At 36.2% G+C, this 25,669-nt stretch overlaps 1 protein-coding gene across 5 annotated transcripts in view; it reads left to right on the forward strand.

The window, feature by feature from the left end:
• NAALADL2 (N-acetylated alpha-linked acidic dipeptidase like 2) overlaps window positions 1-25,669 on the forward strand; it is an 880,805-nt gene that overhangs the window by 572,700 nt on the left and 282,436 nt on the right. For 4 of the 5 annotated variants that reach the window (XM_072808120.1, XM_072808122.1, XM_072808124.1 and 1 more), the window contains exons 7-9: window positions 10,993-11,085; window positions 13,941-14,146; window positions 16,810-16,929. In XM_072808120.1, coding sequence (XP_072664221.1) covers window positions 10,993-11,085; window positions 13,941-14,146; window positions 16,810-16,929 — 419 coding nt within the window. The remainder of the gene's footprint in view (window positions 1-10,992; window positions 11,086-13,940; window positions 14,147-16,809; window positions 16,930-25,669) is intronic. The other variant, XM_072808121.1, reaches the window with a different exon arrangement.

A 25,669-nucleotide genomic window follows, 5' to 3' on the forward strand; every position in this document is an offset into this window, starting at 1 on the left:
GTTCCCCAGTGTGGGTTTAGCTCATGTTTTCCCATAAATAATTTCAGCTGCTGCATCTTTGGCAGCAACATTACAGAGTAAGACTGTCCCCCCCCCACCCCATTGCTGATATCAATTTGTCCCATTACTGGGAATACTAACTTTGATCATTTAATTCATCAAAAATCTGTGAGGGCTCCTCGTTGAAGTTATTATTTTTAAATTTCTTTCTTTATACAATTAATAATTATTTGAAATCATGCAGAGCTCCTGTCCCCACCCCCTCCTATGCCCATCCACTAGTTTTAACAATTATTTATGCTTTGGGGCCAATTAGTCCTTACCAAGCTGAGCCAAAAGTGACCTTCGAAGTTCATCATCCCTCTGCTTTTACGGGTTGACATTCTTTTTTTTTTTTTTTTTATTTTTTTTTTACGGGTTGACATTCTGCTCTAAAGAAGAGCTTTCTTTTTCCTGTTTGTTTGGGTTTTTATTTATACATGTAGTATCAATTTATAATATGGTTAGGATTTATATCCCCACTTTATTCAATGGGTTATAGGCCGGTACTACTTTTATTGTGATACTCAAGTTGTCCCCGGTCAGCCCGAAATAGCACCTTCAACCTAGGTCCTGTCTGTGGCATATTCTCATGATTTGCAAATCTCCTTCATTTTTGATACAACAGAAATCTGATATATCAAATCATTTTGTACTCCCCAGCCCCAACCATGTTATCAGCCGTTTCTCAAAAAAGTCCTATCTTTCAAGTAGAGAATGATATCTGGAAAACAAGATGTGGATCCTAGATGAGCTCATGGCCATTGGAGTGTTACTTCCTTCAGTACTTAGTAAACAAAACTGGGGAGAATATATTTAATTTAAATATAATATATTTAATTTAATTTAATTTAATATATTTAATATATTTAATTTAAATCTGTATAGATATACATGTATGTACATTCAAATTATATCTTTATTTAGTTTTATATCTATGTATATCTATTGAGACACCGAAAGGACCTACGAATACCTGCTGTTTTTCTCTTCCCATGTTTCTAGTCTCTTCACTAACAATGAGAGATCCTGTGCGGGTCATGCCCTTGAATATGAGCTGGGTCATTACTTCCCTTGCGTGTACTCCACTGATGTCATTACTCCTTCCTCCGTAAGAAAGCCTTTCTCACTCCGTTGTGGGTCCGACAGAAAAGCCGGGCTCAGCCCCACATGGACTGTCTGGCCTGCACTAATCGCCCTGCCTGTCCCCCATCCGTGGGGCGCTTACCTTCCTGACCCCTTCAGCTCCCAAGGCAATGTGCTGTTCAGCCCTGAAATGGAGATGCCATTCTCAGTCCTCATCCCTGACTTCTCTCATTGCTCTGTTCCCCCTGACAGTTGCTTCGCTCCCAATTTTCAGGCTTAGACACACACAGACACACACACACACACACACACACACACACACACACACACACTGTGCTCCACATGCCTCAGCCCCGGCACCCTGGGATGCAGCACCACAACCCACTGGGATGCTCGCCTTCCTTCACATGACCCCTCGCTCGCTGTGCATCATATCCTACTGCTGCTGCCGGATGTGCTATCCTGGCCAACCTCACCTAAGAGTTTGTAGGACTGACGTATTCAGAAACAGGAAGGAAGTGAAGATTTTTGTACATATCATTGAGAATATGTCTTTGGATTCTGTTTTTTTTTTTCACTTATTACTCTGTGGCTCTATCCCTGCTGTCCCCTGTCTACTCCATTGCTTCTAGGTGCTCTACGGTTTTGCAAAAAAGTAGCTTTACTACATTTGATAGATCCATTACTCCAGGGCTGGACAACTTCATTGCCCTCCCTTTTTTGTTACCAAACAATCTAGGTTCAAAATTTCTCTGGCTCTTTAAAAAATTTCTTTAATTTTATGGCCTTTTGGTGTCATGTTGTTTTTGAGAAGCTTGTTATCAACCTGATTCTTCTTCTTCTTCTTCTTCTTCTTCTTCTTCTTCTTCTTCTTCTTCTTCTTCTTCTTCTTTTTTTTTTGTAAGTGATCTGGTTTCCACTCTGAGAACCTTTAGAATTTTTCTCTATATCCTACATGCTTTTAAACTTCATTATAAAATATATAGATGTGGGACGCTTGGGGGGCTCAGCCATGGAGCATCTGCCTTCAGCCCAGGGCATGTCCCCGGGGTCCCGGAATCGAGTCCTGCATCAGGCTCCTGGCATGGGGCCTGCTTCTACCTCTGCCTGTGTCTCTGCCACTCTCTCTCTCTCTCTCTGTGACTCTCATGAGTAAATAAATAAAATGTTTTAAAACAAAAACGAAACAAAAATATATAGATGTTTTGCCCTATTTTGGAATAATATTATTTCTTTAAATATTTCTTCTCCTCCATTTATTTTTCTTCTTCTTCTTCCTCTGGCATCCTTTTTAGAACTCCTATTTCTACCCACCATGATTTTTAATTGTACTTTCCTGTTTTCTCTCTTTACCCTTTTCTGTGGTTCCTGGAAACAATCCTCAACCTGATATAGCTCTTAAATTCAATTTTCAGTTATATTCTTACTTACCATTTCTATCTACTCATCCTATCTATTGTCATATATCTTTTAATCAGTTTATTTCCTTACCTATTATTTCTTCTTTTGAAAGTGTTTTCTGGTTGTTTCTTATCGCTAATGCATCCCCTTCTGTTGTCGTGTTTAATTATAATGCTTATTAAACTCACGTGTTGTGTGTTTCAGTGTTTACTTTGGGTAATATATATGTTCATTTTGTTTCTGTTGTGTGGTTGTGTGCTGCACAACCAGGTGTCTAAGTATTCTGGTCTGGGAGTTTATGTTGCTCTAGAGGTATTAGCTACCCTCTTATGACTTCTAGGAGCGCAGAGCTGGAGTCGATTATATATCTTGGGTATATCTATGTATACCTAATTTATATCTTTCTGGGTTTGCATAATGGTAGTCATCGTTTCCCCAATAATAGAACATCCTAAACCTCTCTCCTTTTCTGCCAGGTCCCCAGACAACCTCAGTTTTCAGGGATTTGGTATCATAAGGTGAAGCAATAGAAGATGGTCTCCTTAGATTTTAATTCCCATCACGCCTGAAAATTGGAGGAGAAGAATAAATGTCCAAGGGTTCAGGCTTGTTCAAACCTCTTTACAACAAGATTTCACCCCAGGAGATCCTGGGAGGCCTTCCTAACCCAGTCTTTGTTTCATTTATTACTCTTTCCTTTTTAATATTTTGTCTGTAAACACATTTTTACCTAAGTTCAGTCATTATCTATATCTTTTGGTATTCTACTTTTTTTTTATTGGAGTTTGATTTGCCAACATATAGCATAACACCCAGTGCTCATATGCTTACATTTTAACAGGCACACAGTTTACCACAATTTTCTAAGTCATTTCCCTATTTGGGATATCTATGCCATTTTCTGTAATTGCAGTTAGACATTATACTGGGAAGAATTCAATTATTCTTGTAGAATAAATTCCAAAGTATAGGATTGCTATTGTTATTGCTATGAAGAGTAACATTGCCTTACCAGTGGACTGTTTAAATTAGCGATGCCAACAGCAATAGATGTGTCATGGGAGTTTATCCAAAGTTTTGGTGGCTCTCTCATGTTATAAGTGAAAGTGTGATCATGGTGCTGCTTCTCATAAAGGGAAACACAATATTTGTTTTCAGATATGGGCATGGAATAATATGAAACAATATGTATTTTTATAAGCACTTTTTTTTAAAAGATTTTATTTATTTATTCATGAGAGACACAGAGAGAGAAAGAGAGAGAGAGACAGAGAGAGAGAGAGACAGAGAGAGAGAGACAGGCAGAGGGAGAAGCAGCCTCCATGCAGGGAGCCCGATATGGGACTAGATCCCAGAACCCTGAGATCATGCCCTGGGCCAAAAGCAGATGCTCAACCGCTGAGCCACACAGGCATCCTGAAACAATATGTATGAATATCAAGATCAAGTATGGGGATGCAAATAAATAGAGGAAAAGGTGACTTTTGTTATATTATATATTATTATTTTGGTCTGGTCTTTGTGCAATGATACATAAAAAGGTCCTTCTCTCAGCTGGGAAGATCCAATGAAAATATAGCATCCCCCTCAGAGCAAAAGATTGTCTTCATGTTTTCAGATCTCCATGTATCTTCTAGATAGAAATCTTAGACTTTAGTATGGAAAGAGGGCAGGACAAAATATTTGAAGTGTTCCATACAAATTTTAATGACTCAATGAAATAGAAGAAAAAACATTTTAAAAAGCAGCTATTAAAGGGCACCTGGTTGGCTCAGTGATTGAGCATCTGCCTTTGGCTCAGGTTGTGATCCTGGAGACCCGGGATCAAGTCCCACACGGGCTCCCTGCATGGAGCCTGGTTCTCCCTCTGCCTGTGTCTCTGCTTCTCTCTGTGTCTCTCAGGAATAAATAAATAAATATATTATAAATAAATAAATAAATAAATAAATAAATAAATAAATAAATAAAATTTAGGAATGAATAAATTTTATATATATTTTAATATATATATATTTATATATGTATATATATATTTAAAAGCAGCTATCAAAAAAGAAAGTCAAATATCCAGGGGCAAAAATGAAGATTGAACAAAAAATCAGAGAAATAAGCAAAATAGTTTACCCTGTGATTGCCTGGTATTGGAAAATTATGGATTCTGGTAAATTAGAGTGGGAATATAGTAATACATGAGGACAGAAGGCATAGTTATGTGTCTATAGGGAGCAGGGAGTAGTAAGTAGCATAGATGCAGGTAGTAGGAAGACTAGAAAGGAGCTCACCCACCAGTACAGGGATTCTTTCTTCTATCTGAACTCTGGATGGAAAAAAAGAAAAATTCTTATTTAGAAATCAAAAACCCTAGCTCAGAATTTCCACTACTATTGTAGTACAGAAACTGTAAGCCAAGAAATATGCATAAAAATTGTCCCTGAGCCAGAGATGCTCCTGGGATGCCTGGCAAAAGTAAATGCATTGCTGGGAAAATATATATCAGAGAAATGCTAAGGAAAAGAAAGATGGAATGATTTTATTAATATCAGAGGGGAGGAGGGGAGGAAGACTGTAGGGAAAAAAAGGAGATAAAGAAGATGTAAGAAATAATTGCTCTACGCATTCTATATAGAAGTCAGAAAGATATAGGAATTCCAAACTTGAATACAAAAAACAAATAGTCTAAAAATATGCACAGGAAAGGTTGCTAGTATTGCCAGGACAATTGATAAAGACAAATCATTTGGGGAACTTTAACATGTCTCAGTAATTAACAGAGAAATTATAGAGAACAATGAATAAAGTTACAGCCCCACAGTTTTCCAACCTTGATCTACAGGGCTTATATATGAAATGCTGCCCTCATATAACAGGGATTGCATGTTTTTGTATGGGACATTTTATTAAAATGTATATTCTCTATTTATCAGATGTAATGGCCTATAGAGGTCACAAAACAAATCTCACATAATATCAAAGAATCACTAAGCTTACAGACCCTGCTTTCTGTCTGTAATTAAGTTAGATGTCAATAGTAGCACACACCTTCTATTTGAATACTTTAAAATTATTTGAACTAATGGATCATATATATTACAGAAAGAATGATGGGTGATGCCTGGACAGCTCAGTCAGTTGAGTGACTGACTTGGGTTTGGCTCAGGTCATGATCTCAGGCTCTTATGGAATCAAGCCCTGCCTCAGCAGGGAGTCTGCTTGATTCTCTCTCTTTCTCTCCCTCTCACTCTTTCCCCCACTCTCTCTTTTTATCTCAAAATAAATAAATGAATCTTTAAAAAAAAATAACTTGCAAACTAAGAATAGTGTTTGAAAAATAATGAATAATAGTAAAAAATTTTAAAATTTGGAATGTAAGATAAAAAGACCATATGCTGAAATTAATATATTAATTTCAACAGCATACTAAATCTATATAAAAAATCTGTAACCTTAAATGCATCCAAATAAAATTGAACAAAGGTAATGGTAAGCATAGAATATAATATTGAAGTGAAAAAATAATTTATAATGAGGAACTACGAATCCCATTTGAAAATACTAATAACTTAGATACTTCTAGCAAAACTGGTAAAGAAAAAAAAAGACAAGAATGAGTTAATGTTAGAAAAGCGGACAAAAATAGATATACAGAGTGATTTTCTTTTTTTTTTCTTTTTTTGGAAGCACAAGAATATAGTGAACAACTAAATGCAAATAACTAGAAGCAATAAACATGTTAAATATCTGAATGAATTTATAACCATGAATATTTATTTGAAAATGTTAATTAAATGAAAAAATACATTAAATGAGAATATACTCTGCTTCCTCACCCCACATACAAAATATGAGAACTCAATAGTTTATGTATGAATCCTGGCACTTCTTTGTAAAATGGATAATCCCTGTGCTACCTGTAAACTCTTAGAAAAATCCAGGAAAAGAAGCAAATATCCCTAAACATTTGTGAGGTTGTATAATCCAGATCCCAAAACAAGACAAGGACAAATGATAAGTAAAATTGTCAGCCAATCTCTTATTTATGAAAACATCCTAAAAACATTAGTAGCCAATTACAGAAAGCATATCATGACTAAGTAGAATTTTGTCCAGGAACATATGCATTTTTTAGCACAGTAAAATGAAAAGCCTTCAATTATCTCAAAAGATGATTCAACATCTGTTTATGACAAAATCTCTTTGCAAAGTAGGAACAGAAGTGTTCTTCCTTAATCTGAAAGGGAATTTTCCAGGAACCTATAGCAAATATCACTTGTTTCTTTTTAAAAGTAAGATCCAAGAAACATTCTTTTAAAAATGAAAAGCACAAAGGAAGGACCAGGGAATCCTGCTTTCAATGCTTTTATTCTGTATAACACTAGCAGCCCTAGACAGGATGATAAGAATGATAATTGAAAGTCATAAAATTTGAAAGAAGTAAACAAAGCTCTCTTTTTCTGGTAAGCCATTTCCTAAATTGAAACTAACAAAAATAAAAACTCTATAGATCAACTATTACAATCTCCAGAGGTTAGCAAGAAGACTCATTGTAAGACCAAGGTGAGAAATTAAATAGTGTGCTTATACATGATAGAAAAAGTTATAAATATTATATATTGTTGTCGTAGTAGGAACATCATAAAAATAAATTAATAATGGTTGTGCAATCCTTTTCTGGAGCAGAATATAAAACTTTGTTAAAAAGACCTGAAAAACAACTGAAATAGAGAGACATACAATGTTTATGGACAGAAGACACTCCTCAAATGAGTTCATTAATTTAACTCATCCCGAATGCAATCCTCAAATGTCTTTAATAAAGTATGTGTGAACAACTGACCATCCCAACACAGAGGTAATATTGAATACCTACTTCACAATGTAGTCTGACTAGATTAAAAACACAAATTTGAAAATTCAGTTTTAAAATACTTGGAAAACATTTTGTGACATTAGAAAATAGTGTTTCTTAAAAAAGTAAAAACAACAAAACATAAAAATCCCACAAGTACTCAAGGAGAATATTGAAATATTATTGTTTTCACCATATTAATATTTAAAATATAATAAGTATCTAGAAAATGTAAACCACAGACTGAAAAGTATATGTAATACATATAACTCATAAGAGAATAATAGTCAAAATAAAAGAGCCCCACAAAAATACCCAAAATGATAAACTCAAAGGAATATGTCAAAGAATATGAATGAAAAACCTGGACATAAAATATATAAAATTTATGGACCTCACTAGTAACCAGGGAAATGCAAATTAAAGCAATAAGAAGAGTTTTGTACCCATCATATTGTCAAAAGTAAAAAAAAAAAAAATATGATAAGCAATTTCTCCATACATTAGTTGAAGATATTAGTCGAAGATACATATATATTAGTGGAATAAACACATTTTATATTAGTGGAAGATACACATATATTATAACCCACTACTTCTAGTTATCTAATTGGAGAAAACAATGGCACATGTGCAAAAAGAAATGTAAAGAAAAAAATCTCTTTGCCACACTGTAATGTTGAAAATGTGGAAATAACCTCCTAGATCTCAGTAACGGAGCTAGAGCATCAGCTGGAATTGACTTTACAACCAAATACTACTTAGCAGTTTAAATGAATGAACCAGATCTCCATTTACATTCATGGAAAGTTAGAAAAACGTAATGCTGAGTGGGGAAAAAGAGGGGGTAAATAATATCTGTCAAATATCAAAGCTTATATAATAATGGAGTATGTTTATTTCTAATGTGCCTATGCTCATGTCTACCTATATCTACCTACTTATCAACCTACCAATCTATCTAAATCTATATAACAAAACCTGAAATGATTAGCATTTACCTTAGGGTTATAACCAAGTCTGCGGGATCGTATTCATTACTGAAAAATGATATGAATGAAGGAAATATAGTAAAATAATATGTGAAAACTAGATGTGGATCATCATAGTATGTTGTATTAGTTTTGATTCTTGTATATACATACGAAGAATATCTCATAATGAAAGAAATAGAGTCTTAGAGGGGGAGAGACTTTATTGTTAGCTAAAAATGTTATTTATATGATTATTATATTTACCTTGGTTTAAGTCCCTGGCCTGCCCCATGTGCCTTATTCAATAAAGATAATAGAACCCATTTCACTTGGTTGTTTCAAGAATCAGTGAGATCCAATGAGACCTCGCGTGTACATGGGAAAATGTCTACTATAATTTGTAAGAAACTATATTAATGCAAGGTAATATTCTAAGCCCTATGTTGCAGGTTTCCAAATCTTGTGAGGTTTTCTCACTTCTAAATGAGGAAAACAAAAGAATCTTATAAAACCAGAGAATATTTTTTCATCCATGTCTAACTCAAAAATAAGCTGGAAAAAATCTATTTTAAAAATAGATTTTTAGAAAACTCTAAAGTAATGAGTCACTTGCCTGAAGTTCACTTATCTGAACTCTTTGGAACAAAAGTAGAGAAGGGAAATAAACGTTAAAAACAAATATACGACGGGTGCCTGGGTGGCTTGGCAGTTAAGCAGCCCACTCTTGATTTTGGCTCCAGGCATGATCTCAGGGGGGTGAGCTCCAGCAGTGCAGGACTCCATGCTCAGTGGGCATGTGCTTGAGATTCACTCCTCCCTCTCCCTGTGCCCCTCACCCCCGCGTTCACCCCCCCCAAATAAACCCTAAAAACAAAACAAAACAAAAAAACAACCATATGAGTCCAACTATATAATGTTCTAGAAAAAAGAAAACTATGGAGAAATTTAAAAGATCAGTGGTTCAATAAGGAGTGAGTAGGGGAAGGATGAAAAGGTAGAGCACAGGAGGTTTGTAGGGCAGTGAAACTCCTCTGCTTGATCCTGTAAGCTTGGATACTTTCCCTTATACGTGGTCAATATCCATAGTACGGGTTACACAAAGGGTGAGCCCTCATGTAAACCGTGGACTTCGGTTAACAATTATGTATTAATGTTGGCTTATCAATGATAATCACTAGATCACCCAAATGATAAACGTTAATAGGAGTGGGGGAGAGAGACTGGATATTTGACAACTTTGTACTTTCCAATCTATTTTCCTGTAAATCTGAAACTGCTATTAAAAAAAAAAAAAAAGTATATTAATTTAAAACAAACAAAAGTGCATAGCACCTAAGCTAAAAACCACAATACTTGGGCTCTTATGCAAATTTCCATTTCTCATATCTGAGGTGCTCAGACATTCTCTCAGGGAATCTTTACTCTTGTTTAGTTTTAATTTTAATAAACTCAGTATATTGATTTCCCATTTGCATTCCCAGAAAGGGTACATGAAAGGAAACAAGACAATTATTATTATTAAACAATTTTCAACCAGTAGAAAAAAGTGGCATTTGAAGGCCTGTCAGTAGAGCCTGGCTACTTGGCATTACCTGCTTGCTTGCTTGCTTGTTTTTTTTTTTTTTTTTTTTTTTTTTTTTAAGATTTCACTTATTTATTCATGAGAGACACAGAGAGAGGCAGAGACACAGACAGAGGGAGAAGCAGGCTCCCTGCGGGGAGCCCCATGTGGGACTCGATCCCAGGACCCCAGGATCACGCCCTGAGCTGAAAGCAGATGGTCAACCACTGAGCCAACCAGATGTCCCACATTATCTGCATCCTAATTGCCATCCGCAACCCCCCAGAAGAACCTCCTAGCTTCCCTTGAACCTCCTACCCCAAGACTTCCCAGGATCCATCAAGTACATGATTAATACCCGTCACCCCCAAAGGCCTTCAAAGATGGCTCCAGGACTGTGACTGAAGTGTCTCCTGATCGTGGTGTCTTTGTCTTATTTGTTGTTGAAATTTTTGAGTATCAGGCACGAATACAAGCACTCAAAGAGGCAGAGCAACTCGGTGGAGATTTAGAATAAAAGTGAGAAACCAACCAACACGGATGAAAATGAAGACTGCAAAAAAATATGTATAGCTTTAGAAATCCTTACTCTTAATTTCTGTATTGCTGGTTTACAGTTTTCCATGTGATAACGTAATAATGAATCACGCAGGAAAGATTAAATTAGCTTCCACATGTTCTTTTTCTGAAGCTAGAAAAGCACTTAAATTTCTTTGGAAATATTTTTATGTGATCCATATTTTTTAAAGTGTGAGTTGTCCACATCTCCCCGAGGTCTTCTGTGTGCTCTCATGTTGAACTTCACTGCAGCTCTGAATGTGGAGTCTCAAATTGCCTCTTTATAGCTCTGCACTGCGGTTCTATGAGCAACTGTAGCCTGATCCTCATTGTATAACAAGTACCTAAAATAGAGTCTACACAGAAGGATTCGGTAGGTACTTGCCGGAAGGTGTAGCTTTGATTTTCTAGAAATTTTCAATTGTTTTGGAATTCTTGTGATAACGACATTCGATAAATTAAGGTGAATGTTTTAAGAAACAACAAGAGGATATAGAAAAGCAAATATCTTATAATTTTTTTTTCAGATGAAAGAATTGTCAACATGCAAGTTCAGACAGTTACGAAATTCAAAACAATTACTAATGTTATTGGATATTTAAAGGGCTTGACATCTCCAGGTAAGGAGGGGTACAGATTCTGTAATGTATTAACAATCTATTAAACCGTCACAAGAAAACGCTCTGTAACAATGTAAGAGCATCATTAAATGCCCCACTGTAGCTGTAGCTCGTTCATACCGCTCGAAGAGTGAGTCAGTCAGTATGAAACCAAGAAGTAGGTCTTTATTCTCTTTCTTACTTTCTTCAAGAATAAATCTAAATAGAGAGTGTAAGGGGGGAAAAAAAGAAACCAAAATGAGAAAAGAGTTTAGACTCGTTAAATTGGCATGTTCCTTATGAAGAAAAGCTACCCAAACCAGCGTGGGTTTTTTGTCTGTTTGTTCTTTCGTCACCGTACCATAACCACTGGAGTTTTTGATTTTTAACAAGAGAGGACCTTTTAGGGAAAAAAAAAAAAAAAAAAAGTTTTGTGATGTCTTTTTCTTTCTTTTTTTTTTAAAGTAAACATGTTTATCTCCAAAAATGAATCTTTCAGGGTTAACCTATGTTCTGTGTCTGGCCCGTGGTGTACTGACAGTTCGGCCTCACGTCTGTGTGGCTTTAGGTTTTGAAGATGCTGATGGAAATGGTCCCCTAGCTGAACTTTAAATAATTTTACACCTCACATTGGGATGTCCATGGCGTCTTCAGATAACATCATGTAGGCTAAAAAAGTAAAACTAACGAATACATGTATTAATGAAGAGAGTAATAGCAACACTTCGAATACACTGAGGTTGAGCCACGTAGCGTTCTAGAAAGTGGCACAAACTTGTGCCACTTCTGTTGATTTGGTTGGGATATTTACTCAAGTTCTCCCTGGGGAATTGTTTTTCTCCACAACTTCAGTCAAATTGCCCCATGATTGATAACCCGGAGAGTTTTGAGATCAGGTTTTACATCTCTCCAAGTTTCCTGCCAGCCAACTCTTAAAATATTTACGGAAGGTTCATATTTCCTCTAATTTCTTTCCAGTAGCAATGTTGAACAACCTCTGATTTTAATGTCTTTAAATGCAAGGTATGAATGGATTTGGAAATTGTCATAGTTGCATTTCAACTATTTCAACAAATTTCCATCGTAAGAATCTCTAATTGAAGCACCAGAAATATTTATCATCATTGCTACATGTGCTAGTTTTTGTAGAAAAACCAAATTATACAAAACTCGCTTTAGGGTAAAATAACTTTCCTAACTGAAATTCAATATAGGAAAAAAAAAATCAGTTTCTTAAAATCAATTTACCAGTAGTATTCTTCAGTGTGTAATAGACAAAGCTTCTCAAATTCTGTTTATTTGAATTCTACGCAAAAATATTGGCTGTTCACTCACATGATTTTCTTATTTAATGACTCTGAAAATTAGAAACGATCATTAAGGCTTTTGGATATGGTTTATCTAGAATACAGATAATCCCAAGCACAACTTTCACACATATCTGGGAGGTGGGTAAATAAATTCCCTGTGTTTCAACATTTGCAACCACTCTCTTTATATCATTAATTAAATTTTGATAAAATGTTGGCAGATCAAATCCATCGCTGCTTTTAAAATCAGTATGGAAAACTGAAATAACTTCATGCAACGATTTCCCATCAAATGGCTTTTTGGCGCCATGAGGTAAAGGAGTAATTCATTCCTTCCACATACAGGTAGTACTTGCTATGTGTCAGACACTGCCCCAAGTGCCTTACACATATAGTAAGTCACTTACAACTCAAAGTAACTGGATGATGTATGTTTTATTTGTATTTCCATTTTTATTTTTTTAAAGATTTTATTTATTTATTCATGAGAGGCACAGAGAGAGAGGCAGAGACACAGGCAGAGGGAGAATCAGGCTCCATGCAGGGAGCCCGACGAGGGACTCGATCCCAGGACCCTGGGGTCACGCCCTGAGCCAGAGGCAGATGCTCAACCACTGAGCCACCCAGGCGTCCCTGTATTTCCATTTTTTTATGTAAGAAATTAAGGCATAAAGAGCTGAGATAAATTTTCCAAGGTCACCCACCTCGTAAATTGAATATCCTGTGTCCAAACCCGAGCAGGCTGGCTTCAGTGTCTGCACCATTGAGCTACAGGACATCTCTGAGTAAAATGGCACTCGGGGTAGAAATCTTTTTACCCGGAGGTGTGGGAGCACTTGATGAAATAAATGGAATTCTATACCAGTAACACTTAGTGGCAGCAAAATCAGAGGAAACTCTGGAGATTTGCTTTTATTCCGCCTTATTATTGACAATAGTCAGTCTCTTTATGTTGTATCTGATAGATTTTGTATGTTCTATGAAACATGTGAAAAGAAAACTTTTACAGTACTTGGATGACTGTTGATGTTGATTTTTTTTTCCTTCAGAGAAACCAGAGGAGCTAAAACTCTGAGTTGGAGGCTGTAATTAATTCCCTAAATACTTCATTTATTTCAAAATCCATATATGACTACCACATTGTTTGATATTTACAGCTACTGAATAACTGCTCCCCGTCACATGTATTAATAGTTCATTAATATTTACTGAGCATACACACATTGTTTACAGGGCACTTCCCACTACGATCCTGGAAAAATGTTAGATAAAGGTTTCACTGTGGCATATTTGTATCCTTCCTTAATTAATATGCATGTTGCAAAGGACAGTAATATGGGTCTAAGCTTTGGAATCATAATTGAGTCCAGCAGCTGCCTCTGCTTTGATATACACAGATGTGTGAACCAAGACAGTTGGGTGAAAAATGTTAAAGTAGGTCTTAATTATTAGGACAGTTTTACATAACTGTGGCTCAGTTGTGCGATAGGATTATGTAAATGTCATTAAATTCATTGTTGAGGTCTATATTTTGTTTTAATGGCCCTCGTTTCCTTCTCTTTGCAGACCGCTACATCATAGTTGGCAGCCAGCATCACACGGCGCCCAGTTCTTACGGACAAGAATGGGCTAGCAGCACGGCCGTAATCACAGCTTTCATCCGGGCCTTGATGTTAGGAGTCAAGAAAGGGTGGAGGCCACACCGCACAATCGTTTTCTGTTCATGGGGAGGAACAGCTTTTGGCAATATTGGCTCATATGAATGGGGAGAGGTAAATGCACGCTGATCATTATGCTTCTCTCGCTCCCGTGCTCTCGCTCGCTCTCTCTTTTCGACTAAAGTTGACACAGTACAGCCGTGGAAGCCAGGGATAAGAATGTACCTTGCAGCAAAGTTGTCCCATCTGCTAACTTGCTAAGATCCCCCATAAAAAAGGAGGGGGAATTAGAACACAGTGGATTGTGTGTGCTCGGCAACAATCTTATCTTGTTGCTCCCAGACCAACAGAGTCATCAGAGTCGTGGACCCACGATTGCATTTTCCTACTTAGTGTGTTTCTCCTCAGACGAGCTTGACAGGTACTGGACAAGAAAAGATGAGCTGATGCATACAATCACTTTTCTTTTCTTATCTTTTCTTTTTTTTTTTTGACTTTCTGGCAATGATCTAGAATTAGGAAACAGTCTCCTATGTTAAATATCTACTACCTTCGCCTCATACCGTAGCTACACGGTATGTAGATTGGCTTCAAAATAGGGGTCTCCTTTCTTTTTCCCTTTCTCCTCCCTTCCTCCACCCCATCCTCCTTCTATTCTTACATCTCTCTCTCTCTGTTCCTTCTTTCCCACAAATCTATTAACCGACCGGCCTACCTAAACTGCCTTAGGAAGGCTTTGTCCAAATGAAGTCTAGAATGCATTGCGTCATAGCTAGAAGAATGCCACTGGTACCTCTAAGTTTCAAATGCTTTTGATAGGTCTGAGTTTCGCAGGTACATCGTATTTTTAATGGGATATGACAACTGATAATTGGATTGATGCCGTATTAAAAACAATGAGAACATTGTAAAGCTCTTAGATATTCTATTTATGATTTTTTTTTTAAAGAAGGCTAGTAGAGAAGTGTAGGAAAAATCTATAGTTTTCCCTAGGAAAATAAAACTATTTGATGTTCTAATTTATTTACAAACTCAGCTTTGGAGGAAAAAACAGACAAACTTAAATATCTAATAAGAAATTCTCCTATTTCATTTTTTTATTTAGGTACTCAAAAAGAAAGTTAAAATATCCATTGACTTCAAAGAAAATATCAAAATGATACAAAAGAAAATAGCAAGTGTCTTTTTAATTTGAAGAAAAAGAAGTCTTAAAAATGGAAAAACTTTAGTGTAGAATTTATCAAGATATACATATTGTAAATTAGATTATTTTTCTATCCTCAAATTAGTTGTGTGAATATCTGTTCCATTTTCAAGAGAACTAAATCAAATGAATAAATTCTATTGCTGAAAGAAGGTCTTTAAATTGACAAATTTTTAGTACGATGGAAAATGTAAGAGCTGAACCAACCTCTCAGACTTTTAATCCAAATTACTTACTTCAAAGACATAAACAAGTTAAAAAACAATTTGGAAAATATATTTGTGTTCTGAGCTGATTTTAGTATTTCAGAATTTTTTTCATCATAAAACAATTATTTTAGTTTCTTGCAACAGTAAGTTACATTTTTAAAAAAGTTCTTAAAGAATCTTTTTAAATTCCAAAAATGTATTCCATTATATCATACGGCCTTCTCCATATCTATCTAGTGACTTTCACATTGAATTTATATCATCCTAAATTAACATGCATATTTCTAAGCTATGTTCTCAGAGTAGGCTTGTCCAACATTAGTCGTTCCTAACATACATCCTGAGCCATGCAAGGGGGAGTGCATTGCAAAAAGTCTTTGAATTTTTTTAAGCATCGAGCATCATTGCCTGTAAACTGAATCAATGTGGCCTTGCATGTATGTGGACAATTATATTTTCATCAATCCCATTCATTTAAAATATTTATTAAATGAATCTTACAGAGAGGTAGCTGAATTTTCAACTTAAAATAAGGGTCACATACTGGTTTGCTAGGGAGGCTGGCTCTTACAGTCTCCTGACTCCTAGTGTTGGAGGAAGAAAGCTAAGTTCCTAAAACATGAAGTAGGACAGGGTTTTTTAGGTGTTTTCTATGGAATTGTCACCATGACGATTAGTCATTATTAAATATCTGTGCAAAAAGTGGGGGATTTGACAGTGGCACCTTAATAATAGCCTCAGTGGTCTTCAGTTTTGGGGGACAGGGCTCAGCAGCAAGTAGAAAAACTAGTCTGCGGAAATCATTTTATGCTACTCATGTGCGTAAAATGCATCGGGTTTTATTTCCAGTAATATGTTCAGGGACAAAGGTGTATTATGCCACATTTTGCTCAGGATAAAGAGCTACTTCATGTAAAGCGTAGCTCATTGTCTCAAAGGAAAGGCCTACTTTGATTAATCGCTGAAGTAGTTTACCCATGTCTCTTCTCTGATTCAGTAGCTATAAAATTAAGTGCTGAGGCTAGAGCAGACTTTCCATTCTGCACTCTCTGGTTGAAGCTTATTCTATGTGAGCCATGGAAGAACATTTTCTTCTAAGATCTGACTTTTTTTTTTAAGCAGGAACATGCTTAAAACTATTTTGTCATGTGTGATATGTAACTCCTTATCCCCTTTATTCAAAATCCTTTCGGGACCTTGGTACACTCTAACACACTACAATTTTTTTTTTTTTAAAGAGTAGTTGTGTAATGTAATGATTTTAAGTAAGGAGTGTTTACAGTTCAACACATCACTGACAACGTAAAATGTGTTACTTTTACTTATGGAGCTTTTTGGTTTGTTTTGGTTTGGTGCGGTTTCAGGATTTCAAGAAGGTTCTGCAGAGAAATGCTGTGGCTTACGTTAGTCTCCATAGTCCCATAAGGGGTAACTCAAGTCTGCATTCCATGGCTTCACCATCTCTTCGGCAACTGGTAATAGAGGTAAGATGAACTACTTTTTCATCTAATTCTCTTTAATTTGCCATGTCCTGATGTTTTCACTTATTTTTTTTAATATGCACAAAGCCATCTAAGTTTTTAAGAAATGATCTATTGTTTATATTTTTATCAATATTCCTTTAGCCAGTTTCTTACATTCTGCACTCACTATGGTGATAGTTATAGATTTTTACATTTAACAGAGAACTATGTAAAAATGTCAATTTATTTCTTAAAACTTGAAGTTAGCTCTCAAGTTCCCAATTCTGTTAATCTTGACATTTTGTGGTAAACGTGGCTATTTTTAGATTTCTTCCCCTTCATTCATGTTTTGAGCAAATTTGAGACCTGCCCTATCCTTTCAACAACACCCTAGGCCCCCTAAAAGCAGGATCTGTGATCTGTGTCCAGTCTCTAGAATATAGTGGTAACTAATTCCAAGATAGCTAGAAAATAGTATTTGAAAAATGCTTATGGAAAGGGATAGCATGCATTTTCCTATAGAATAACTTGAAATAAATTACGTAGTTTGTGATAATGTCTCACTAGAGTTTTTGTTTGTTTGTTTGTTTTGTTTTTTAAGAAAAATTTAGTCACTCTGGGGGCACCTGGGTTAAGCATTTTAATTCTTGATTTCTGCTCAGGTCATGATGTCAGGGTCCTGAGGTAATCCCAGCATCAGGCTCTGCCCTCAGCACAGAGTCTGCTGGAAATTCTCTCCCTCTGCCCCTCCCCCCGCTTGAGCTCACTCACTACCCGCCCCCCAAAAACATACATACACACATACCTACGTACAGAAAATCTTTTAAAAAATTAGTCACTTCTGGACCCTTTCAAAGAATTTTTCAGAACATCTTTCCTGTTGATTAGCTGATTCTGTGCTTTTATTTTTACATTCTTTTTATGACTTACCCTACAGATGAAATGGTGTGTGTTATTTCTCAGAAGGAAAGTAATATTACCAGCCCTGGGGGGTGGTTTCTTCCCACCCGAAGGGTTACTGGTATATATTAGAAATGACCTTTTAGATGCCCACAGAGTTTCCAGTGAGTATCCTAGAAACTGAGCTAGAAAAAGAGAGGGATAATGAATGGTGCTTTAGTTTAGCCATAATGCCTGATTGAAATGTAATGCAAACTAACATTTTATGACTTTCATAAAGCATTTTCTAGTTTAATAGTTTTCATTGACATTTCCATATGTAGTATAATAAAGAAGATATTATGAGAGATGAAATAGATAAATCCGTACATTTGAGAACAGCCAAACCCCACTGTGCGTGTCCTAAATTATATGCAGGTCTGTAAGTGACTTCCTCAGGTGCTTTATACTGCTTTGCATTCTGTGACTCGTACCTGCCTGGAAAAAACTCAGAAGAAACTCAGCTGCACATGTCTCTGTTAGGAAGTTAAGCTATTTCTGTACAAGTGAGTGTCCAGGAAGAAAGTGTGAGTTCAAGTATCTGGCAACTGGGGAGGGTCAGTTGAAAATTTCTTTTCTGTCTCATATGTTACAATATTGGTATTTTGAGAACCTCGGAAGATATGGAATCGGTGAGACTCATAAGCAAATAGAAATAACAAACTAATAAGGACTGTCAAATCTATAGAAATATCTATCTATAGAAATGTCTGAGAATATACTGCTTTTAGAATACCTTTGCACATCTTATAACAGAACTGCAAAATACTAGAATTTAAGCCTAATTATCTAAAAGTATGACATGGTTTCTCAATAATGGATAGTGACATGGAAGATGTACCTTCTTATCTGTTTGGGGGAGAAAACTTTTGTTCTATGGTTGAAAATGTTTCTATACTAATTTGAGAATTGGTATATAAATTCTAATTTATTCAAAGAAAATTTCCTTTCAGTTGAGAGAGAGCCTATGTATGTTGACTATAGGACAAATTAGAAAGGTAGGATTATCACAAATTCAAACAAAAGCATATTCAATTTTTATTTTATTTTTTAATTTTTTAAAGATTTTATTTATTTATTCATGAGAGACATAGAGAGAGAGGCAGAGACACACACAGAGGGAGAAGCAGGCTTCCTGCAGGGAGCCCGATGTGGGACTCGATCCCGGGACCCTGGGGTCACGACCCAAGATGAAGGGAGATGCTCAACCACTGAGCACCCCCAAGCATCCCAGTATATGCAATTAAAAAAAATGAGTATAATGGGGATCCCTGGGTGGCTCAGTAGTTTAGTGCCTGTGTTTCACCCAGGGCGTTAACCTGGAATCCCAGGATCGAGTCCCATGTCGGGCTCCTGCATGGAGCCTGCTTCTCCCTCTGCCTGTGTCTCTGCCTCTCTGTGTGTCTCTGTCTATCTCTCTCTCTTTATCATGAATAAATAAAATTAAAAAAAAATGAGTATTACTTAACTGTCTGTATTGAGTTTTATTAACACAAAACAAGTAAATATGGAAATTTAAGACAGATTTACATATAATAATTTAATGCCACTTTTCTTTAAAATATATAAGGACATGTAAAAATAGAAAGATGAAGAGAATTGAAAGAAACAAAACCTCACAGTAATTTATATAACTTAAAATAATTCAACACTAGTGGCATTTCAAAAAAGAAAGATTGAAAATGTTCCTTTCAAAAAATAAAAGGAACTGGAGCGTCTGGGTGGCTCAAGTCGGTTAAGCATCTGACTCTTGATTTCGGCTCAGGTCACAGTCTCAGGGCTGTGGAATCAAGGCCTTCATCAGGCTCCATGCTCAGCAGGGAGTATACTTGAGATTCTCTCTCTCCCCCTCTGCCCCTCACCCCAGTCTCTCTCTCTCTCTCTCTCTCTCAAATAAATACATGTCTTTTTTTAAAGGAACTAATTATAACAGAATATATATAACTTAACTTGCAAAGCGCTTTATCAGTCTTCAGGACTTTGTAGTTCATCAGCTTACTTAGATCTTACCATATACAAATACATGTTTCATATTATCTATTCTAAACCAAACAACCAAACAAAAACAAATTAAAAATGATTTTTCTACAAAGAACAATGTTTTTTTTATAAAGCATGCTGACTGAATTGTGGATGACATAAGATCATACACAATATACTCTTGTATAACCATGTACAGAATCAGAAATACCTCTCTACGTTCATGTCATGGAATTAAATATGTCAGATGGAATCTTTAAAGATTAATACAAAGTACTGCATTTATTTTAAAAATCTAGACAGATATAGGATATTTTAATGGATTATAAGCTTGATAAAAAACAAAACTGTGAAATGGTCACCCTAAATCAAATACCAGAGACATTTAAATTTCATTAATAATGTGTTATCTCTATTAAGGAGGGTGATAGTTTCATTGTCCTTGGTCCATTAGACCTTAGTATGCTATTATTTTTGTTTCAGTTAGACTTACTGGATGAATTACAATAATAGTTTACATAAAGTAAAATCCACCCCCCCCCCTTTTTTTTAAAGATGTATTGGGATGCCTGGGTGGCTTAGTGGTTAAGCGTCTGCCTTTGGCTCAGGGCATGATCCCGGGGTCCTGGGGTCAAGTCCCACATCAGGCTCCTGCAGGGAGCCTGCTTCCCCCTCTTCCTATGTCTCTGCCTCTCTCTCTCTCTCTCTCTCTCTCTGTCTCTCATGAATAAATAAATAAAATCTTTAAAAAAATAAAAAAAGAGATGTATTTATTTAAGAGAGAGAGACAGTGTGTGCAAGCAAGGGGAGGGGCAGAAGGAGAAGGAGAAAGAATCTTAAGCCGGCTCCCCACTGAGTGCAGAGCCTGCTGTGGGACTTGATCCCATGACCTTGAGGTCAGGACCTGAGCTGAAACCAAGAGTTGTATGCTTAACCGACTAAGCCACCCAGGCGCCCCTCAAATTCTCCCTTCCTATGTATCTAGGATGATGAAATTTGACAAATGTGTACAAACATGTAAACACCAGCACAATCAAGATATACAGTATTTCCATCCCCAAAAGTCCCATCAGAGCCCTTTGCATTCAGTCTCCTCTCTTCATTCCTAGCTCCTGACAAAGACTGATCTGACTTGGGCCAAAATGGTTTTGTCTTTCAGAATAGCATGAACAACGGAATCCTTCGGTATATAGGCCTTTCTGTGTGGCTTCTCTTCTTTAGCATAATGATTTTTAAAATATGTCCATCTTGAAAAGGGAGCCCTCTTGCACTGTTGGTGGGAATGCAAACTGGAGCAGCCACTCTGGAAAACAGTGTGGGGGTTCCTCAGAAAGTTAACCACAGAACTCCCTTATGACCCAGCACTTGCACTACTAGGTATTTATCCAAAGAATACAAAAATAGTGATTCAAAGAGTCCCAGGTACCCCAATGTTGATAGTGATAGTGTCCACAGCAGCCAAACTATGGAAGGAGCCCAGATGTATATCTACAGATGAATGGATAGAGAAGATGTGTTATATATATATGTACACACACACACACACACACAAATATACATATATATACATATATATATACAAAAGAATATTACTTAGCCATCAAAAATAATGAAATTTTGCCATTTACAATGACATGGATGGAACTAGAGGGTTTTATGCTAAATAAAATAAGTCAGAGAAAGAAATACCGTATGATCTCACTCATATGTGGAATTTAAGAAACAGATGAACATGGACGACAGGAAGGAAAAATAAAATAAGACAAAATCAGAGAAGGAGGCAAGCCATAAGACACTCTTAGCTATAGCAAACAAACGGAGGGTCGCTGGAGGGGAGGTTAGTGGGGGACGGGGTAACTGGAAGGTGGGCATTAAGGAGGGCACGTGATGGAATGAGCACTGGGTGTTGTATGCAACTGATAAGTCACTAAATTCTACCCCTGAAGCTAATGATACAGTATGTGTTAACTAAATTGAATTTAAATTAAAAAAAAATTAAATATGTCTATGTTGTGACCCGTGTCAGTAGTTTTACAACATCTAGGTGACAAGGATAACAAGTCAGCCATGTCTTTGATGAATGCAGTACCTCTGGAGCTCTTCCTTCAGCTTGGTACTCTAACTTTGATTTTGAAACAAAGAGAGATAAAAGCACTGACATTAAGGAAAGAATTCCCTGAAACTATTCTACTAAATTTGAATTAAATTATCCTGAGTGGAGAGGATAAAATCTTTCGAAGATTCAGAACTGCTTAATGACTATAAGTTTTTCTTAAAATTCATGAAAGAGTGTCCTTAAAAAAATATTACCTGAAAAAAAAAAATATTACCTGGAGAATAATGAAAACAGATGATTACCAAAGCTCGGTAATAGGAACTTGTGAGTTATTTCTACCGCTCTTTCTTCTTTGGTGTTTACTTGGAAATGTTCATTATAGCTTGAAAAAAAACCTAAAAAATAGTGAAATTTTAAAAATTATAACAGTGATAACTAATAAATTCATTTTGTCTCTGAAAGGAGTAATAACTCACCAGTGAGGTGCCCACTGAATGGTAAATAAGAGGCAAGAACTAAGGCTTTACGTGGTTGATTTCTTTCTGTTAGTTTTGTTAATATTTTGTATCTACATTTCTGCTTCTTTTGTGCTACCAATAATTTTACCAAAAAAAAAAATCATTGTCACTTAAATTAGCTTGTAAGTTTTAGAATTAAAAATCTCAATTCAAAAAAAAACTTAAAAAAAAAACTCAATTCAAAAAACTAAAAAAAAAAAATATTTTTCTTAAAATCCCCATTTTGTAAATGAATATGTTTTTTTTAAATATAAATTACCTATTTCCTTCGCAAAAAATGTTAACTTTCTATTAATATTTATTTTTCTTTTGCATTTTGCTATGCAAAAATACAGTGAAATAACTTTTTCAGCTTATAACGGTAATGTTAATATGTGCATTGTGGACATCAAAGAAGTATGTCAATTACAGAAAACTAAGAATTTTTGGTAAGATCCAGTAAAATATTTTAAATTTGGTTAAATTTTAAAATCTCATCTACATAGTACTATATGAGATTCTGGTGTGAGTTTCCTACTTTTTACTCCATGGTCGGTGGTCATTTGGATTTGGATGATTATTTCTAGTTTTTAGTTAAAATGAATATAGTTGCTATAATTATTCTTATGGTGTTGGTAGAATGAGCACACTCATTTTTCTTAGGTATTTATCTAGAAATGAAATCACTAGGTCACAGGGTAGACACATGATCAGCTCTAATAGACACTGCCAAAACATTTCCCAAAGTATTGATTATAGGACCACCAGCAATGTGTGAATATAGTTGCCCTGTAGCAACGCATTGATGTATGTGAGTATGTCTTTCTGGGTGTTAATCTGAATTTCTTTGATGATTAATCGTGTGGATATCGTAAAGGATCACTTAAGTATTTTCCTTTTTGAAAAAAAAAAAAGATAATTGTTCATCATTGTCTAACCCATATGTAAGAGTTCTTTATATATGCGCAATTCCAGTTTTTTTGTTGGTCATATATCATATATTGTGAATTCCTCTTCTAGTCTGTGGCTTGATATTTCGCTCTCTTCCTGGTCGCAACACATCTTACATATTAATCTCACTGAAATCTCCTAAATGGTATTTATTGTTCCAGTATTTTATATAAAACATGGTGAACTTCGTTTAGTAGTGATATTGAAGGCACATTATAAACCTTCATTATCCTCTCATTCACAAACATTCGAGCCCTTACTACCCCTTCTCTCTCTCTCTCTCCACTCTGTGTGTATATATATAGTGTATATATATAGTGAATATTCATATATATATATATATACAAACACTATGGATGGTATAATATTCTACAGGTGTGGAGTACCCAGGCCCCTAAATGAGGCAAGAGTAAATGATCTTCACAAGATCCACTTTTTTAGAAGAAAACTCTTTCTTGAAAACAATTCCTATTGGTCCCTAAATGTACAATAAAGGATACACAGGTCAATGCCCTCGTCATTAATGAAATGCAACCACCTCCACGCAAAGTCAGTTATGAAACTCAAGATAAAATAAGATTTCTCCCTACATAATAATTTTAAATATTAGGTTGCAATACAAACCCACACATCCCTCTGTGTATTACACTGCTGTTTCACATTTATTTTTGTTATTTTTTAAAGATTTTATTTATTCATGAGAGACACAGAAAGAGAGAGAGAGAGAAAAGAGAGAGAGAGAGGCAGAGGGAGAAGCAGGCTCTATGCAGGGAGCCCGACGTGGGACTCAGTCCCGGGTCCCCAGGATCACGCCCTGGGCCAAAGGCAGATGCTTAACTGCTGAGCCACCCAGGGATCCCTCACATTTATTTTTTGAAATCATATTTCATAGTTCACAGAAGGTATTGATTTTGCCTTTAGAAAAACAGAATTTGACCATACATATATTAGTCAGTGCTCTGTAAGTCTCAAGTAAATAGTGAGGAAGTTTCTAAGAGGTTATTTCGGGAAAGCCTGAAGTGTTCGTACATATGAAAGTAGTCAATCTAGCTATATTCTTCTTAAATGTCACTTTTGAAGCACCTGCCAGACACTGGCAAACCTGATCCAAACCAAAGGATTGCCTCAATATTATGAAACAGTCTACAGGATAGACAGTGTTATTTTTTTTTTAAGTCTCTGAAAAACAGCAGCAGATATATATATATATATATATATATATATATATATATATATATATATAATTTTTTTTTTACTTTTATAGTGTTTTTGTAAAAAGTTTCCACATTTTATTTTTTTAGTACCAAGAACTACCCACCAGGAAATATAGTACATATATTTTAATTCAACTGCATTCATTCACGCCTTGAGTCCAGAACCAGACTACATACGATATTACCTCCTTATGAACACCCCCAGTCTGTTGCAGAGCTCTGCAATGTGATAAATATTTATAAAGAACCGAACTGTGCATGGCATTGCTGTGGGGGTCGTAGAGACCACAATTACTAGATGAAATGTCCATGTTGGCCCAGGAATTTAGGACTTTACTATGAACTTCAGACATGCATAAATATGGTAAAATATAGGGGTGAGGGTGGTAGGTGCTCTCCTGGAACTCAGAGGAAAGAGGCAAGGAAGTTGGTTAAATCCAGAATCATCATTCTACAACAGTGGCAGAAAGGTGGAGCGCACTCAGAATCTTGAGGAAATTTAAGTCTGTCTTGTCAAAGCTCCATACTTGGATCACATCAAGGAACTGCCCTTCTAGGGAACTACCAGCGCCTCTTTTCAGTGCCCACAACTGATGCGCGTTTCCATGTCCTTGCTCAAACCAAGTGCAACTCTGCTCTGCCTCAGATCTTCTTCTCTTGTGGGAAGGGTATTGTTCTAGGGCTAGAAACAAGATGTAGGAGACGTTGTAGCCCCAGCAGGTAATTGGTTGAAACGTTTGAGTCTCTAGAAGCCTGAATTTCAAATAACAGAGTCATTAAATAAAATGCTCCCCCCCCCCTTGATTTTATTTGTATACACTGTGCAATTAAAATCACTGGCCCCAGTCTCCTGGGCCCCCATAACAGAGTACCGCAGACCGGGTGGTTTAGAGAACAGAAATGTATTCCCTTACACTTCTGGAGGCTGGAAGTCCAAGCGAAGATCCAGAGAGGGTACGTTTTGTCCTAGGGCCTCTGTCCTCGGCTTGCAGAGAGCTGCCCTCTCACAGTGCCTCCCCGTGGTCTTCCCCATGCACGCTCATTCCCGGAGACTCTTCAACCTCTTATAAGGACACCGGTCCTCTTGGACTGGGGCTCCATCCTTATGTTCTTATTTAACCCTA

This window comes from Canis lupus, chromosome 31 (assembly GCF_048164855.1).
Source record: "Canis lupus baileyi chromosome 31, mCanLup2.hap1, whole genome shotgun sequence".
Taxonomy (NCBI): Eukaryota; Metazoa; Chordata; class Mammalia; order Carnivora; family Canidae; genus Canis; species Canis lupus.